Genomic DNA, 18,666 nt, shown 5'->3' with positions numbered 1-18,666 from the left:
TTTTTTCATTGTATATGTTGTAGTGTTTTTTCCAAATTAAATGGTTGTATACATTTTACCAGACATGAAATTAAATCAAATTGACAGAATGCATAAAAAACCCTTCCCATAAAATTTTTTTTTTTTTATAATAAGAGTATTGTAGATATTAACCCTTTCAGGACAGAGCTCATTTTGGCCTTCAGGACCAGCCCCATTTTTTCAAATCTGACGTGTCATTTTATGTGGTAATAACTCTGGAATGCTTTTCCCTATCCACGCAATTCTGAGATTGTTTTCTCGTGACATACTGTACTTTATATTAGTGGAAAAATGTGGTCAATAAATTCATTGCTTATTTGTGAAAAACCAAAATGTAAAGAAAATTTGCAAAAATTATGATTTTTTAAAATTTAAATGTATTTGCTTGTAAAACAGATAGTAATACCACACAAAATAGTTACTATTTCATATATTCCATATGTCTACTTTATATTTGCATAGTTTTTTGAACATTATTTTATCTTTCTAGGACGTTACAAGGCTTAGAACTTTAGCAGCAATTTCTCACATTTTCAAGAAAATTTCAAAAGGCTATTTTTACAGGACCAGTTCAGTTCTGAAGTGGCTTTGAGGGCCTGATGTACTAGATAGACCCCATAAATCACCCCATTTTAAAAACTGCACCCCTCAAAGTATTCAAAACAGCATTCAGAAAGTTTCTTAACCCTTCAGGCGTTTCACAGGAATTAAAGCAAAGTAGAGGGGAAATTTACTAATTTTATTTTTTTTGCTGAAATTCATTTGTAATAAAAAAAATTCTGTATACCAGAGAAACGCAACTCAATATTTATTGCCCAGATTCTGCAGTTTTTAGAAACATCCCACATGTGGCTCTAGTGTGGTAATGGACTAAAACACAGGCCTCAGAAGCAAAGAAGCACCTAGTGGATTTTGGGGCCTCCTTTTTTTAAAATATATTTTAGGCACCATGTCAGGTTTGAAGAGGTTTTGCGGTGCCAAAACAGTGGAAATCCCCCAAAAGTGACATGGTTTTGGAAACTACACACCTCAAGGAATTTATCTAGCGGTACAGTTAGCATCTTGACCCCACAGGTCTTTTGCTATATTTATTGGAGTTTGTCTGTGAAAGTGAAAATCTACTTTTTTTCTGAAAAAATATAAAAAATGTAATATTTGCAAGGAATACAGAATAAAAAGCAGCCCAAAACTTCTAAAGCTACTTCTCCCGATTACGGCAATATCCCATATGTGGTAATAAACTGCTGTTTGGACTCACGGCAGAGCTCAGAAGGGAAGGACCGCCATTTGGATTTTGGAGAGCAGATTTTGCTTGGTAATAGTTCTGTTTGGGGTTTTGCTGGTATTTCAGTTTATAATGTGGGGGTATATGTAAGCTGCGCAGAGAACATCAGGGCATAATAAGAGGGTATAATCATGCGGTAAATAAATAATTCATAGATATATGGCCCGTGTCGCACTGATAAATGGTGCCCGATCTTATCCGCTTTTGGACACACTGCACAATTTCTGTCACTATATTCTGAGAGCCATAACTTTTTATTTTTTCTTCACCGGAGCTGTGTGAGGGCTTATTTGTTGCGGGACAATCCGTAGTTTTTATTGGGTAGATGTGATTTTTTTATCACTTTTTATTAGATTTTTTTTTTGGCAAGCAAAGTGTCAAAAAAACAAATTCTGACTGTTTTTTACAGTGTTCACCGAGCACTATAAATGACACTTTACTTTATTCTGCGGGTCGATACGATTACAGCGATACCATATGTATATCTGTTTTTATGTTTTGTGGCGTTCGCGCAATAAAATCACTTTTCGATAAAATTATTAATTTTTTGTGTCACCATATTCTGAGAGCCATAACTTTTTTCTTTTTTAGTTAAAAAGCTGTGTAAGGGCTTGTTTTTTGCGGGACGGGTTGTAGTTTTTATTGGTACTAATTTGGGGTACATGCGACTTTTTGATCACTTTTTATTCTATATTTTGGGAGGGGTGATGACCAAAAAAATGGTGATTCTAAGATTGTTTTTACATATTTTTTGTTTGCGGTGTTCACCGTGCAGGAAAAATAATATTATAGTTTTATAGTTTGGGTCGTTATGAATGCTGTGATACCAAATATGTGTACTTTTTTTTAACATTTTCATTTTTTCCCTATAATAAAAGTCTTATCATAGGAAGAAAAGCATTTTTTGTTCTTGTAACTTATAACTTATTTTTACACTTTTATAAAACATTTTTATTACTTATTTTTTTAACTTTTTACTTGTTTTACGTGAAGATCTGCAGCACTGATCGCTGCTATAATACATTACACTACCTAGGTATTGTAACATATTATAAACTGTCAGTGTGATGCTGAGAGTCACACTGACAGGAAGCTTATGAGGACCGGCCTCCGGCTGGTACTCATAGGCTGCCGTGCATGGCAGACCCGGGGGCTGTTGTATGGCCTCGCCTCCGGTTTTGCTTTATAACCGATTGCAGCACCTGCAATCGGTCCCCGGGAAAGTTTGTTGTCGCAACAAACTTTCCAGTTTGTTATAGTAACAAACTTTCCAGTTCGTTACTACAACAAACTTTCCCTGCGATCACGTGATCGGGACCTGAACCTATCAGGTCCCGATCATGTCTCTGGGACCAGAGGCAGGGGTTAACAGCGCGATCCGTGTGTCTGCGCTACTCTGAGACACCCGGATCACGCTTTTAACACCTACCGTGAATTCACTTTGGCTGCTGCACAGAGCCCAGCAAGCTCCGACTTGAATTTACTGTGGGCAGCTGGGAAGCGGTTAATACACTTTTATATGTCTGGGCCATGCGTTCATCTGCACTGTCCAAACATTGTGTGTATAGAGCCATATGCCTCATGTACACAACCATTGTGCCACTTGGGCCGATCCGAGGAAAGATAGAACATGTCCTATCTTTTCTCGGATAACTGACCTGACTCGGACAGCACACACGGTCGTGTGTATGAGACATTATACTTTATGTATCTTTATTTGGTCAACTCTTTAAAGGTTGACTTTTTAAGTTGGAGTGATTCTCGCTCTGCCGCTCCAAACATTGTTTCGTCTGTTTGGCTGTTTTTTGTTTTTTTAACAGCCGTCTCGTGGCTGCATATATTTCTATTGTGCTATTCATACGGATGTTGTTTTAACAGACCGTGTGAATGACACGTAAAAAATAGGACGTCCTATTTTTGTCCGTTTCCACAGATCCCTCAATAGACTCCAGTCTATGAGGGATCCATGAAAACAGGTCCTGTACTGATGCAAATTGGCCGTGAAAAACGTCTGTTTTTCACGGCCCATTTGACACACTCTGGTCTGAATAAGGGCTAAGTAATATCTCAACAGGTCAGATAAAACATATTTTGATTCCTAAGTTTGATACATCATTCACTTCATTCTAACATAAGACGCAGGACTGTGTGCTGCAAGGCTATGCCCCATATGTATATATATAGTTTTGGGGCTAATTTTGAAGCAATATATGTAAGAGACTGATTTTAATACTTTATCCGGGCTTATCAGTAAACATCCTGTGAAGTACAACATATGTTAGGTAATGTCATACTCCTTGCTCTTCGCCCACAACAAAATTTGTAGATTCCTCTTTATCAGGATCATCCTGCCAAAGACTTATTATATTTAGCTTTGCACACAAAGGTAAAGTTCACATGATAGTAGAGAGAAAAAAATATTTACTCAGAAATAGGATGAGGTCATTGTTTAAGTAAAGGTTTTCCATATTGAAAGAAGGTACATTGTTAAAATACAACAAGCCATGCACAGGTGGAAGACGGAAAAAAAAGAGCAGCTGGGGTCGATTATTTCATCTGCTTCAAAGTATCAAGATCCATTCACTGTTTTATTATATATAGATATATTTAATTATACCTACTAAGCACCTTAATTTATAACCACATAATATATTGGCTGTTCAGAATATCTACCAAAAACACCTAGTGGAGAAATGTCAATAGTATACACACAAGATTAACGTCAGAACACATTGTCATAGCCGTATGAGGACTTGTTTTTTGCAGGACAAGTTGTAGTTTTTAATGGCACCACCAAAAAAAATTTGTGGGATGAAATGAGAAAAATACAGCAATTCCTCCATTGTTTTATGAGTTTTGTTTTTACGGCATTTACCATGCGGTAAAAATGACATGTTAAAGAGGCTCTGTCACCACGTTATAAGTGGCCTATCTGCTACATAATGTGATCGGCGCTGTAATGTAGATTACAGCAGTGTTTTTTTATTTAGGAAAAGATCCATTTTGACAGAGTTATGACCTATTTTCCAGCCAGGACGTGATGTCTATTCACAATCCCGACACTTCGGTAACGTTTTTTGTGGAAGTGACAGCACAGCAAGCGTGATCTCGCGAGATCACGCTGTAAATGACAGTTTACAGCGTGATCTCGCGAGATTACGTTTGCTGTTCTGTAAGTCCCACACAAACATTACCGAAGTATCAGGATTGTGAATAGACATCACGTCCTGGCTGGAAGCGATGTCAATTAACTTTCAAGACACTTCAGTAATGTTAATGTGTAAGTATGTGACAGCACATAGTGAACAATGCAGGATTACTATGTGCTGAGTAAATGAATGGAGAGAAGTGTATGACGCTGATTGGTCAGCGTCAAACACTTCTCTTTACAACGCCCACTTGGTCAAAAAGTAAAAACACGCCCAGTTGGGCATTAAGAAAGTCATTAGCATAAATATAAAATAGGTCATAACTCTGTCAAAATTGATCGTTTTTCTAAATAAAAAACACTGCTGTTACCTACATTGCAGTGCCGATCAGATTATGTAGAAGATAGTCCACTTATAATGTGGTGACAGAGCCTCTTTAACTATTATTTTTTTTATAATAAAAAAATACTATTTGTTAAAAAAAATTGTTTTGTGTCGCCATTTTTTGAGAGCCATAACTTTTTTATTTTTCCATCGACTGAGCAATGTGAGGGCTTATTTTTTCAGGGCGAGCTTTAGTTTTTATTTGTACCATTTCGGGGTACATGCAACATTTTGATCTCTTTTTAATCCTTATTTGCAGGGAGCTAAGGTGTCCAAAAACCTGCAATTTTGGTGTTTTTATTTTTCAAGGCGTTCAGCAAGTGGGTTAAATAGCATTATATTATAATAGTTTGGAGTTATACAGACGTGGCAATACCAGTTATGTTAAGTTCTTTATTTTTTTTAACATACTTTAGGGAAAAAATGGTAAAAGTGTTTTTTTTTTATTTGAATTTTTGTAATTTTTTTTGGAACATTAAAGGGTAACTAAGCTTTCAGAAAACTTCTGTCATGTCATAGTGACAAGTCAGAAGTTTTGATCGGTGGAGGTCTGAGCACTGAGACCCCCACCGATCACTAAAATGAAGCGGCAGAAGCGCTCCAGTGAGAGCTGAGATGCTTGGTTTCCTATCACTATTTCTTGGAAAGGTGAGCAATTGGTGTACGGGCTCAAAAGAAAGTCTATGGGCCTTTACACAGTTACATCAGCTTTCCGAGAAAATCCGATCAGAAACCAAGCGGCTCAGCACTCACCCGGCAGAAGTTTTCTGATAGTTTAGATACCCTTTAAAAAAAAACGTAATTTAACTGGATTTTACAAGTCCCCCTAGGGAGTTGTTTATTAAAAAACACTTTATTTTACTGTTTTTTACCTGTCCCCCTAGGGGACTTAAAGAGGCTCTGTCACCACATTATAAGTGGCCTATATCCTACATAATCTGATCGGTGCTGTAATGTAGATAATAGCCGTGCTTTTTATTTAGAAAAATAATAAATTTTCACCAAGTTATGACCTATTTTAGATTTATGCTAATGACTTTCTTAATGCCCAATTGGGCGTATTTTTACTTTTGACCAAGTATGTGGCATGTCATTAATTAGTTAATGACATTTTTAATAGTGTTTTTTTATTCATTTTTTTTGTGCAGTTAGATGTCACATTGAAGTCTTTAGTGAAATATAAAATGTACTACATACAACTGCGTTTTGTTTTGTGGCGTATTTGTTGCTTTTTTATGGTCAGTGGCGTTTTTCCCCAAAATGTAGCATTTTCTGGTTGTGGCGTCTTTTCTGATATTTCTCCAATAGACTTCTCTAAAGGACATCAAAAACATGACACTAGGGCGGGCTTCCCACGGGTCGGATACGCTGGGTAAAAACTGCAGAAAGCAGCGTAGAAAAAAGGAAAACGTTCATACTTACCACAGCCATTGTCCTAGTGATGCGTGCCTCCTTGACTGTCCGGTCCGGCCTCCCTGGATGACGCTAAAGCCCATGTGACCACGGCAGCCTGTGATTGGCTGTAGCAGTCACACAGGATGAGACGTCATCCCAGGAGGCCGGACTGGATGAAGAAGCAGGGAGTTCTGGATAAATGTAATTTTTCTTTATTTCTGAGTTGCAATTTTTGCAACGAAATTGCTGCGATTCTGCTGCAAAAGTCGCAACTCTTTGCTTTCTGTTGCAGGTTTTACAGCCCCATTGAATTCAATGGGGAAATCCCGCAACAGAAAAGCAACGAAAACGCAGCATAAATTCACAGAATTCCGTTACGGAGAATTCTGCAGCGTTTATGCTTTGTGGGAACCTGGCCTAAGGCTAGATTCACACACAGCGTTTTGCTGCGTTTTTATGGTGTTTTTTTGCAGCGTTTTTTGATGCATTTTTTAGCGCCCCCAGATGTTACATTAAAGTTTATAGTAAAATATCAAGTGAACTACATAAAACTGCGTTTTCGTTTGTGCCATTTTTGAGGCAATTTTGTGGTCACTAGAGTTTCTTTTAAAACGCAGCATGAGTATGCCATTTTTTTCAGACGTTTTTCCAAAAGAACTCTCTAAACGCCATAAAAAACGCATGTACAAAATGACACTAAATGAAAACGCCACTAAAAATGCCATAAAAAAACTTATGTTACATTTTAAAAAAATGCTGACGGAAGAATAGAAAAGTTATGGCTTTGGAACGCGAGGGGGAAAAATTAAAAAGAAAATAATGAAAATTGGCTGCGTCTTCAAGGGGTTAATACAGAAAGTATATTCGAAAAAATTAAATGTTTTTACTGAAACTTACCCCATTAATATTGTCCTTCTCTAAAGAGAGAACTAGGAATATGATAGATATAGTGACTAGATATTTAGTAACTATTGTGACTTGCTGATCCAAGAAAGTGAACTTGTCCTATGCTTCTCCCAAGTGGTTGAAAAGCGTTACTACATGTTGATAGTCCATATAGGGAATGTTCTCACGGCATATGTTCAGGCTGAATAATACAAAGCTGATTTCAAGAGAAAAACAGCCTCTGAATCCAAGCGTTTTCGGAGCGGATTTTCAAAGCATTTTTGGATTTTTGCAAGCATTTCCGAAGCTTATTTTGAGACGAAAAAAATAAATTCAAAAAAAGCCCTCTTATGCCGAGTTTTTTTGCAGGCGCAAGATCTGCCTCAAAATTCTGTTTGGAATTTTGAGCCACATTTTGCTCTGCCTGCACACCGATTTTTGGTGCGTTTTTCGCCCACGGCCATTGAGCGTCGCGGGCAAAAAGCGCCGCGATATACGCTTTCTCTGCCTCCCATTGATGTCAATGGGAGGTCAGAGGCGTAAACGCCCGAAGATAGGGCATGTCCCTTTTTTCCCGCGAGACAATTTTTCCGCTCGCGAGAGAAAAACACCTCCGCCTCCCATTGAAATCAATGGGAGGCATTCTCGGCCGTTTTTTGGCGCATTTTCCGACGCGGCTTCTGCGTCAAAAAACTCGTCAAAAAACTCAGTGTGAACTCCCCCTAACTGCCGCGTTGACAGGAAAATCAAAAAGTTATGGCTTTTGGAATGGGTGAGGGAAAAAACGAAAATGAAAAAAAATGTCTGCGGCGCCAAAGGGGTTAAAGAGAACACGTAAACTTCCATTTTTTTTTATCTTAACAAATTATTTCATTTTTACCCTTATCTTTAAATAATACCCAAAGGAGTATTTTCAGTGGCCATCACATATATGCAATGTGTAATAGTCTTCATGTTTATGTAGGTTCTGTTCTTATGGGAAATAGTGACCTCACCAATGTAAGTTTTCTGCTTGTGACTCACTCCCCTTCCTACCTGCATAGACATAAACACGCTCGGACAACCTGGAAACACATAACCGTCGTCTCGTATATATGGCCAGCTTCCACTGTGCAAAGAAAACAGTATCTCGTCTTTTCTGCTTGTCACGGAACTCCTAGATCTCTTAAATTATATTAAAGAGACTCTGTCACCACATTATAAGTGTCATATCTCCTACATAAGGAGATCGGCGCTGTAATGTAGGTGACAGAAATGCTTTTTATTTAGAAAAACAATCTATTTGAAACCACTTTATTAGCGATTTTTAGCTTTATGCTAATGAGTTTCTTAATGCCCAAGTGGGCGTATTTTTACTTTCGACCAAGTGGGCGTTGTACAGAGAAGTGTATGACGCTGACCAATCAGTGCACTCCTCTCCATTCATTTACACTGCACTAGCGATATAGTTATATCACTATGTGCAGCTACATACACAGACATTAACGTTAATCAAGTGTCCTGATAATGAATACACATGATCATCCAGCCTGGACGTCATGTGTATTCAGAATCCTGACACTTCTGAATCTTTTCTCTGAGATTTCCAGCAAGGGAAACGAAATCTCGTTTACCTCGTAATCTCGCGAGATTATGCGTGGCTTGCTGTAATCTCACAGAAAAGGTTCAGAAGTCTCAGGATTCTGAATACACATGATGTCCAGGCTGGATGATCATGTGTATTCATTATCAGGACACTTGATTAACGTTAATGTCTGTGTATGTAGCTGCACATAGTGATATAACTATATCGCTAGTGCAGTGTAAATGAATGGAGAGGAGTGCATGACGCTGATTGGTCACTGATTGGTCAGCGTCATACACTCCTCTGTACAACGCCCACTTGGTCGAAAGTAAAAATACGCCCACTTGGGCATTCAGCAACTCATTAGCATAAAACAAAATCGCTAATAAAGTGGTAAAAATAGATCGTTTTTCTAAATAAAAAGCATTACTGTCGCCTACATTATAGCACCGATCTCCTTATGTAGGGGATAGGGCACTTATAATGTGGTGACAGAGTCTTTTTAAACATGGATAACTTCCGAAAGAAATACCAGCCTATAAAGTATGTAAAACAGAATACAGATATACCCTGCATCGAGTACAATGATCTATTTAGATCTCCATAGTTGAGGCACCATCACATGTAGTTTGACCAGTAGATCGCATTGCATCGTGACATACTGTAGATAACAGGGCCTCCGATATGTCTGTTGCTTTTATATTAAGCATGACCCTTTTAACATTTGTTTGTGATGTTTCTATTTTATTTACCATCTCTGTTACATCATTACCACAAGTCTCTGGGCTCATTGTCATACGTCCGTGCTCTTCATAAAGTTGTTGTTACGTTTTTTCTTTTTGTGAAGCCAATTTGAATATGTTGAAATATTTATTTTCTTTCTTAATCACATTCTAGTTTTCATTAGACCACAGAGGAATTTGGAAGCAATAGATCCCCAGTTTACAATGCGAAGAAAAATGGAACAGATGAGAGAGGAAAAGGAACTAATAGACATTCTTCGGGAGGTAACCGTTCATTCAGTAGCACATGCCTGACATAAAATAGTAGAATTCAGTTGTACAGACATTTATACAAACACAGATCGCTATCACTTCTTTATTACTAAAAGCGAAAAAATGCTGCATGTTAAATGCAAATTGGAAAACAATACATAATATACTGTCATGAGACAAATCCTTTTCAATGTAAGCAGAAGCCATTGGAATATAGAGCATTTGAACATCTGAATATGCACACAGCCAAAAAAACGAAAGATTTACTGATGTATCTGTGCCTAGAATGTGTCCAAAATTGCGCCACAATTTGGCGCATTTCATTTTAGAACAGATGTGGGCAGCTTTTGAGACACTTAAAAAAAAAACGTTCCAAAAAGGGGGACGAGCTTAATGGAAAGGAGACTTGGCTTAAAATGCTCCAAATTGTGTCAAAATGCGCCAAAGATCTGACTTAAGATTCCGTTGCAAATTAAGCCAAATCAAAAGTGGTATTAGGAAGAGAAAAGTGTCTGGCAAGTCTAACTAGATGCAACAAATGATAACTCTTTTATTTTTCTATCAATTTCGCTGTATGAGGACATGTTTTATTGCAGGTTGAATACATTTTATTAACTTTTCTTTTTTTTGGGGGGGGGGGGGGGGGGGAGGTATAAAAAATAACCCAGCAATTCCACCATTGGCATCTAAATTGCCTCACATGCTGGCTGCTGCTGCGGGATATCGGCTCTATATTACAACTGGCACCATCTGCCGATGGCGCCAGCACTACTCCTGTGCCTGTGCCATCCACTTATTGTGCTAGTACACACATCACAATTAGAGCTTTAATAGCACGTCCAAATGCAGGAGGGAGGTTCATGCCGGACAGACATCAATCTAATAAGGAATTTGAGGTTGGACTTGAAAATAGCAGTTCACCCATGTTCACTATGCAAATTAATAGAGCTTGAACAATTGCAAAGGAGAAGGGAAAAAACAGTGTTCACACAGCTTAGGCTCTGTTCATATTTGCATTGGAGGCTCCATTAGAAGCATTCGTCGCAGATCCAGTCAAAAATGTCGGACAAAATAGCGCAACATGCTGCGCTTTTTTGTCTAGTAAAATGAAGGACATCATGACAGAAACCGGATATAACAAATGAAAGTCCATGGGTTCTGTCGGGGTGGGGGTGGTGTACTTCAGGCAATGGCAGAACAACGGAAAACCCAAACACAGATGTGAACATAGCCTTATAAAGACAGAATCACACCGACTCAGGATAGAGAGATATGTATATATATATATATATATATTTTTTTTAAAAGGCTTGAGAAAGGCCCCATGGAGTAGGGCTGAAACTTTGCATGTGGTGAATAAATTGATCCAGTTTTCACTATCTATGAAAGTGCTGCCTCGTATTTTGGGAAATATTGTTGTGAATCTTGGGACACTGGCCACGTGTCAGGAGGAGGATTTTTGCACCCTCTCACTGCTTTATAACGGTGCTGCTTTTTCACCAATTTTATATAGCACAAGAAAATGGCGACAGCACACTGCGAACACTAATGCCACTAAATATAAATAAATATGCATTACTTCTAAATCTACTTACAATAGTAAGGTTCTTAGCGCACATTTTGATGAAATTGTGTGAGCCCACCTGCAATGACAAGGCGACCTCTATGAGATAGGAACCTACGCTGCACATATACCCAGAACTGGGACTAAACCTACATATTCTTGGGTATAGTAGGAACCAGCATTAAACTAATTAAAATCACCCAGGGAAGTATAGGAGGAGTGCAAGATCAAAAAATGGAGGCAGTAACTAACCCCACATATATGAATCACATAAACACAAAAGTTTGAACAGCACACTCCAACAAAATGAAACAAAATGTGTATACACGTGCAAGAACGCCTGTGACTGCAAACTTATACATTACAGAAGAAAATGGCAACAGCACATATATATAGAGATGTATATATACAAGCGCTTTTTCAACATTACAAAGCAGAATGCCATGTCACTGTTTAGTAATGTAATTATTTAACATAATACAGTACAGTACAGACCATAATATAAAGGATCTCAGTGTTATGGAATCACTGGTTGAGCAATTCCCAGTGTGGAAGTTTATGGAATTGCTATGTGAGCGATTCCCCAAAGGCTGCTGGAGGCTTCAGGAATGAGCGTGCAAGTAAATCTGAAACCCCAAATCCGTCAGAACTCTGATCAACAGAGTCTAAGGCTATTCTATGGTTTTCGCCAGAGCCCGCCGCAAGGCAGGTTGGCTTTTGCAGCATAGAACCCAGGTTGCTTTAACAGTTCGGTGTTGGATAAGAGGTGCAATGCAGGTAAAACCAGAACAGATAACAAGACAGCGAGAGGGTAAACAGAAAGTCAGAAAATCAAGAATTGCAGAGGTCAAAACCAGACAGAAACAGAAAATCCAAATCAGTAAGCAAAGGGTAGTCCAGAGACAAGCTGAGGTCCAGTTCCATAAAGTCCAAATAGTCAAAGCTACAAGGTATCATCGGAAAGTTGATCAAACACATGCAGCAAGGAAATTCACAAGCAAAGAAAACAGAATCAACCCAGCTTTAAATACTCCACCCTTCAATCAAATAGGAAGAAGGACAGAGAAGTGGGATAGGCTCAACAACTAAAACCAGAACCGCACAGAAGCTAAACTAGTAGTCATGCTAATCTTAAAGGGTCGGGTGCTTCCTAACACTCAGTGTGTATGACAAGAACAGTAAATAGGTTCTCATATAAAATGTGCGACACATGATTCCATGAATGAGCAATTGCATCCTGCATGTCACTCTGCCTTGAAAATCCGTTCACTTTATATAAGAAAACTCAAAAAAAATATTGAAACAGAAAATATCTCTGTTCATTAATGTAGTTGTTTCAAAAGTCCTGATTCTTTCAAATTCTCACTATGGTACAAAGTGATATATACCGTATTTTTTGGACTATAAGACGCAGTTTTTAGCAAGAATAAATCTTGCTAAAAAGTCCCTGCGTCTTATAGTCAGCAGTCAGGGGACCCGGGCCCCCTGACCGCACCTTACTTAACCCCTTCCCGACCCGCACATCATGGAGCGGGGAGGGGATGATGTATAGAGCGGGCTCACGCGCTGAGCCTGCTCCATACACTGCAGGTGTCAGCTTCTGACACGCTGCATGTTAAAGGGGGTAGTGTAATAGCGGGATTCACTGGTTAGTGTCACCCACTATTACTACCGCCTTTATAATCAGGGTCACTAGGGTTATGCCTAGTTCCCTTATCTTTTCCTTATACTAAGGTCGATCTAATTGCTTTTGCTGCTACTCATGGGAATAAGACCGTATAGTAAATAAAGGTAATATTTATTAACATACAGTAATCACTCATATATAAAACACAGTAACTAATCACAGTACAGTACAAACACGGTATCACAATCCTAATTATACCGCCATCCACTTACCTAAACATACATATGAATACAGTTACGTTACAATACACATAAGTTACTTGTAATTCTCACACGCTCACTATCTCTGTCTCACTCCCTCCTAATATAACTTTCCCTATACACTAAGGGTTAATACGGGATAAGGAGGAACAAGGAGAATGGGTTTCTGTGTACCTGGGGATGTGCAGGTCAAGGGTCACTGCAGGGTACTTAGGGCAGCAAGGGTAAACAGGGACTGCAATCGTTCACAGGGACTGCAAGGGTTCACAGGGACTGCAAGGGTTAAGCAAGGGGTTAACTCAGGGACTACAAGGGGTAGTAAGGGTTAACTCAGGGCAGTAATGGGTAAACTTCAGGGCAAGGGTTAACTTCAGGGACTGCAAGGGTTAATGTCAGGGACTGCAAGGGTTAACAGGGTCTCAGGGGCACCAAGGGTTATTCAGGGAAGCAAGGGTTAACTTAGGGACAGTGGTGGTGTGGGAGGCAGGCAGGTCCCAGCTGCTCCTCGTTGGTGGAGTGGTCTTCTGTTGCTGAGCGTACCGGACGCAGGGCTATTTAACCCTGCCGGTACGCTCGCAGCGGGGGACGAGTGGCGCTCGCCCCCGGCTAGCATGGGTCGGCATGGTGATAATGTGTCACCAACTGACTCATGAGCGCCCGCGTGTAATCCCGCACGCCGAGACCATCCGCGCGCGCGGGAGATTTGAAATGGAGACGGGATGAAACTATTTCCTGTCTCCATTGTTTCCAAACAAAGCAGGGCAATGCTAACTGTCCTGCTTTGTTTACCACCGTACTCATGACCAGGGCTGTGTTTCTACAGCCCTGGCTCATGAGACATTATATGTATTATACATACACATACATACCATATATATATATATACACACATATATACATAATTATGCACATATATACACATATACATATAGGGACACTTCCCTTTACACTGCACTAACGGCTAGGAACAGGCATGGCACTGTTCCTGGCAGTTTAACTAGTTAAATGCTGCGGTCAATAGCGACCGCAGCATTTATATTGGTTTTCCTATGAAGGACATTTATGACATATCCACAGGATATGTCATAAATGTCACATAGATGCGGGTCTGGGACCCGCATTTATCTCTAGAACGGGGCCCCCTAAGCCCCCGTTCTATCTTACCCGGCTCCGCTGTCTTCCGGCCACTTCACTTCCTGGTTACATGGTCGAGTTACGCAAACAGAGTAACTCTCTGAGCTACGCAGTTTCGTAACTCCCATAGAACTGAACAGTAGTTATGGAAACAGAGTAGCATGCTACGCTGCTTCTGTAACTGCAATTCACTACTATGGGAGTTACGGAAATAGCGTAGCTCAGCGAGTTACGCTGTTTCCGTAACTCATCCATGTATTGCAGTGTATTGTAGCAGCGATCTAATGATCGCTGGTACAAGTCCCCTAGGGGAACTAATAAAATGTGTGTAAAAAAAAAAAAAAAGAGGTTAAATAAATTTTCAGGTGTGTAAAAAAAAAAAACATTTTACATTTTTCCCCAAGCACAATGTAAAAATAAAAAAATAATAAAAAATTGGTATCGCTGCATCCGTAAAAGTCCCAAACTATTACAATATAGCATTATTTGACTCACGCAGTGAACGGTGCAACATTTTTTTATTTAAAACCCCAGAATCGTTGTCTTTTGGTTACCATAGCGCTAAAAAGAATGAAATAAAAAGTGATAAAAAAATCGTATGTACCACAAAAATGGTGCTAATAAAAACTACAGCTCGTCCGGCAATAAATAAGCCCTCACATCGCTCAAATGATGGAAAAATATAATTTATGGCTTTCAGAATGTGGTCAAACTGAACAAATAATTTTTTTGAACTAATAGTTTTTTCTTTGTAAAAGAAGTAAAATATGAAATGTTTTCCTATTTTTTGCTGTCTAAAACCTGAATGCGTCTTAGGGTATGTTCACACGGCCTATTTTCGTCCATTTTTCGGGCCGTAAACGACGGAGCGTTTTTCACGGCGTTTTAAAAAAAAAAAACGTTTGCGAAAAAGAAGTGCAGGATACTTCTTGGGACGTTTTTAGTTGCCGTTTTCCATAGACTCTATTGAAAAAAAGCGCCAAAAACGGCTGTAAAAAACGCTGTGAAAAACGCCGCAAAAATCGCAAGTGGCACAGAAAACGTAGGAAAATCAGGAGCTGTTTTCCCTTGAAAACAGCTCCGTATTTTCAGAAGTTTTTGCTCACTGCGTGTGAACATACCCTTATAGTCAGGTGCGTCTAATAGTCGGAAAAATACGGTATATATTTTTACCATAATATCCAGAATTTCAATTTGTGAGAAGATTCTTATAATAAACATTTTCATTGTAATTTTTATTGTTTGTTGCAGAATATTGAAATAAGATTAAAGATCTGCCTTCCTGAAGACGTAGGATCCGCTTTGATGGATGGAGTTGTCCTCTGTCATTTAGTGAATCAAATACGCCCTCGGTCAGTAGGGAGTATCCATGTGCCCTCTCCAGCTGTTGTAAGTCCAATCTAATGTGATTATTACATTATATTCATTTACTGACTATGGGACTGATGGAGATGGCGAGTACAGTGCTCGGCTACCTCCGTCAGTCGTATAGCCAGTGAATAAAACGGTATTGCACCTGCTCGACTACCGCTCCATTCAAATTAAGGTCTCGTGCCCCCTGTATGGCGATTGGTGGGGGTCCCAGCAGTTAGACCCCCACTGATCTAGCAAATTGTCGACTATCCTGTGAATAGGTGAACACTGCTTATTAGGCAGTGTCAGGGTTTTCTGTTGTTCTGCTCCGTCATAGGAGTAAAACAATCAAAAACCGGAGAAGCTGGATCTGTTGCATGACCAAAACCAACGGCGCCCAATGGAACCCATTGCTTTTACGTGTTCCGTCGAGGTTCCGTCACGGCGTCTATCGTTTTGCCAGACCAGGCGAAAACAACGGAATCTGCGACTGATGCTTTTAACAGAGCCTCTGACGCAGATGTGAACAGAGCTTAACTCTTAACTGAAATAAACCTTTAATAGGAAATTCTTTGTTAGGGTATGTTCACACGGCAGCGCAACTGCATGTGCAGGCGCTTGAACGCCGCGTCCATTACGGACGTAATTGGCGCTGCTATTCATTGGAGTCAATGAATAACGGCTCCAATTACGCCCCAAGAAGTGACAGGTCACTTCTTTGACACGGGAGTCTATTTACGCGCCGTCATTTGACAGCGGCGCATAAATATACGCCTCGTGTGAACAGACAAAAGTCAGCCCATTGCTTTCAATGGGCAGATGTTTGTCAACGCTATTGAGGCGCATTTGTCGGACGTAATTCGGGACAAAAACGCCCGAATTACGTCCGTAATTAGTGCGTGTGAACATACCCTAATTATCATTTTGTGAGTGAAAAAGAATCAGACATTTCCAGCATATCTGATAAATTGCATAACCAATGGGACAGATTTCCATGGAAACAATAGACACTGGGTAACCCTTGATTCTGGGCTGCAGTTCAGTGCACAGTTTTTATCCTCAGTGTTAGGCCTTATTCACACGAACGTGTTTAACATCCGTGATACGCACGGACCTATGTTAGTCAATGGGGACGTTCAGACAGTTCATGATTTTCTTGCAGCGTATGTCCGTTTTTCGCGCATCACGCACCCAGTGAAGTTAATGGGTGCGTGAAAATCACGCACGGCACATGGAAGCACTTCCGTGTGTCGCGCGTGATTCGCGCAACAGTAGATAAAGAAATGAAGGAAAAAATAAAAGCACTTCCTTCATTTCTTTTTCTAAACATCGAAACCGCGTGTCATGAGGATGGAATATGCGTGAAAATCACGCAGCCTTGCACCATTCACTGATGACACATGGAACTGCAACACGCGCAAAACCCACTCGTTCGTGTGAATAAGGCCTAAGGGTATGTTCACACGCAGTGTTTTCAGACGTAATTCGGGCGTTTCACACCTCGAATTACGCCTGAAAAAACGCCACTAATACGCCTACAAATATCTGCCTATTGCTTTCAATGGATTTTACGGTGTTCTCTTCCCACGAGCCTTAATTTTACACGTCGCTGTCAAAATACGGCGCGTAAAAAGACGCCCGCAAAATTGAAGTGCATGTCACTTCTTGGGAAGTTTTTGAAGGCGTTTTTCATTGACTCCATTGAAAAACATCTTCTATAACGGCCGTAAAATACGCCGCAAAAAACGCGAGTTGCTACAAAAACGTCTGAAAATCAGGAGCTGTTTTTGGTCCCTGCGTGTGAACATACCCTAAGTGGTTGGCACTTCTGTCCCCCAGCCACTACCTATGAGGGACTTGTCATGTTCTTATAACTTGTAATGCTTAATAAAATGTTTATTTTTGTAACATCTGTCAAATGTTTTGTTTGCAGCCTAAGCTTAGCATGGCCAAATGCAGAAGAAATGTTGAAAATTTTCTAGAAGCATGTAGAAAAATGGGAGTACCAGAGGTAAATGTTTGCAATATTTAGTCAATGTTTGCATGTAGCCAAAACTGGAAACATACTGTATCTCATTTAAAATCATATGTTCAATGGATCAAACAACTCCGTTATCTGTAAGTTATCACACTCATGGCTTCTGCATCCAACCATGTCTTTTTTCCCCTCCATAACAAAATAATTTCTACTATATTTTACTATTTGTAATATTCAATTAAAATGCAAGAAATGACTCGTAAACGGCAATTGTATCAGCACATTGGAGGTCACATTTAGAAGGCAGGTGCAGACTTAGGGCCTGTTCACATCTGCGTTGGAGGCTCCATTAGGGGCCTCTGTCGCAGATCCAAACGAAAATACAACAGACGGTGGTGTCTGTCGTACAACGGAACCGTCGCCTCTACCATTTTCGTTGTATTGCTCCTCCGACGGAGCAGAGCAACGGAAATATCAACGCAGATGTGAACAGGCCCTTAGATTGTTATTGCTTTCAAGTACAAGACTTGAGCTTGCTGCAGGTGAATTTTATGGGCTACTTTGCTCCACCATAGTAATCATGATATCTGCCATGTCTGTGTGGATTTTTTTAAACCTAGGGACTGATAATGCCTGCGTTCTAAAATAAATATTTTGTTAGAGTAGCCATCAGTTTTCATTATTTTAACAACTAGCTTGGTGCAAGTCTCTTTTATAAACACTACATTGAGATCAGGCATAAATTTGCTGTCTGATAGAGCATTATAACCTGAGGCCGAATTCACACGAGCGTGTGCGTTTTGCGCGCGCAAAAGGCACATAAAAGCTCCGTGTGTCATCACCATATGATGCGTGGCTGCGTGATTTTCACGCAGCCGCCATCATTATGACACTCTGTTCTTATGTTTGTAAACAGAAAAGCACGTGGTGCTTTTCTGTTTACTTTCATTCTTTTACTGTTATTGCGCGAATAACGCTTGTCCCACGGAAGTGCTTCCGTGGGGCATGCGTGATTTTCACGCACTCATTGACTTCAATGGGTGCATGATAAGCGAAAAACGCCGACACATAG

At 39.8% G+C, this 18,666-nt stretch overlaps 1 protein-coding gene across 3 annotated transcripts in view; it reads left to right on the top strand.

Moving 5' to 3' along the window:
- Positions 1–18,666, top strand: part of LRCH1 (leucine rich repeats and calponin homology domain containing 1) — a 301,867-nt gene that overhangs the window by 200,072 nt on the left and 83,129 nt on the right. For all 3 annotated transcript variants that reach the window (XM_075852250.1, XM_075852251.1, XM_075852249.1), the window contains 3 exons: positions 9,581–9,690; positions 15,515–15,652; positions 17,550–17,627. In XM_075852250.1, coding sequence (XP_075708365.1) covers positions 9,581–9,690; positions 15,515–15,652; positions 17,550–17,627 — 326 coding nt within the window. The remainder of the gene's footprint in view (positions 1–9,580; positions 9,691–15,514; positions 15,653–17,549; positions 17,628–18,666) is intronic.

The sequence above is a fragment of the Rhinoderma darwinii genome, chromosome 2 (assembly GCF_050947455.1).
Source record: "Rhinoderma darwinii isolate aRhiDar2 chromosome 2, aRhiDar2.hap1, whole genome shotgun sequence".
Lineage (NCBI taxonomy): Eukaryota > Metazoa > Chordata > Amphibia > Anura > Rhinodermatidae > Rhinoderma > Rhinoderma darwinii.
Note: the sequence above shows the minus strand (reverse complement) of the source record. Positions and strands in the feature narration are given on the sequence as shown.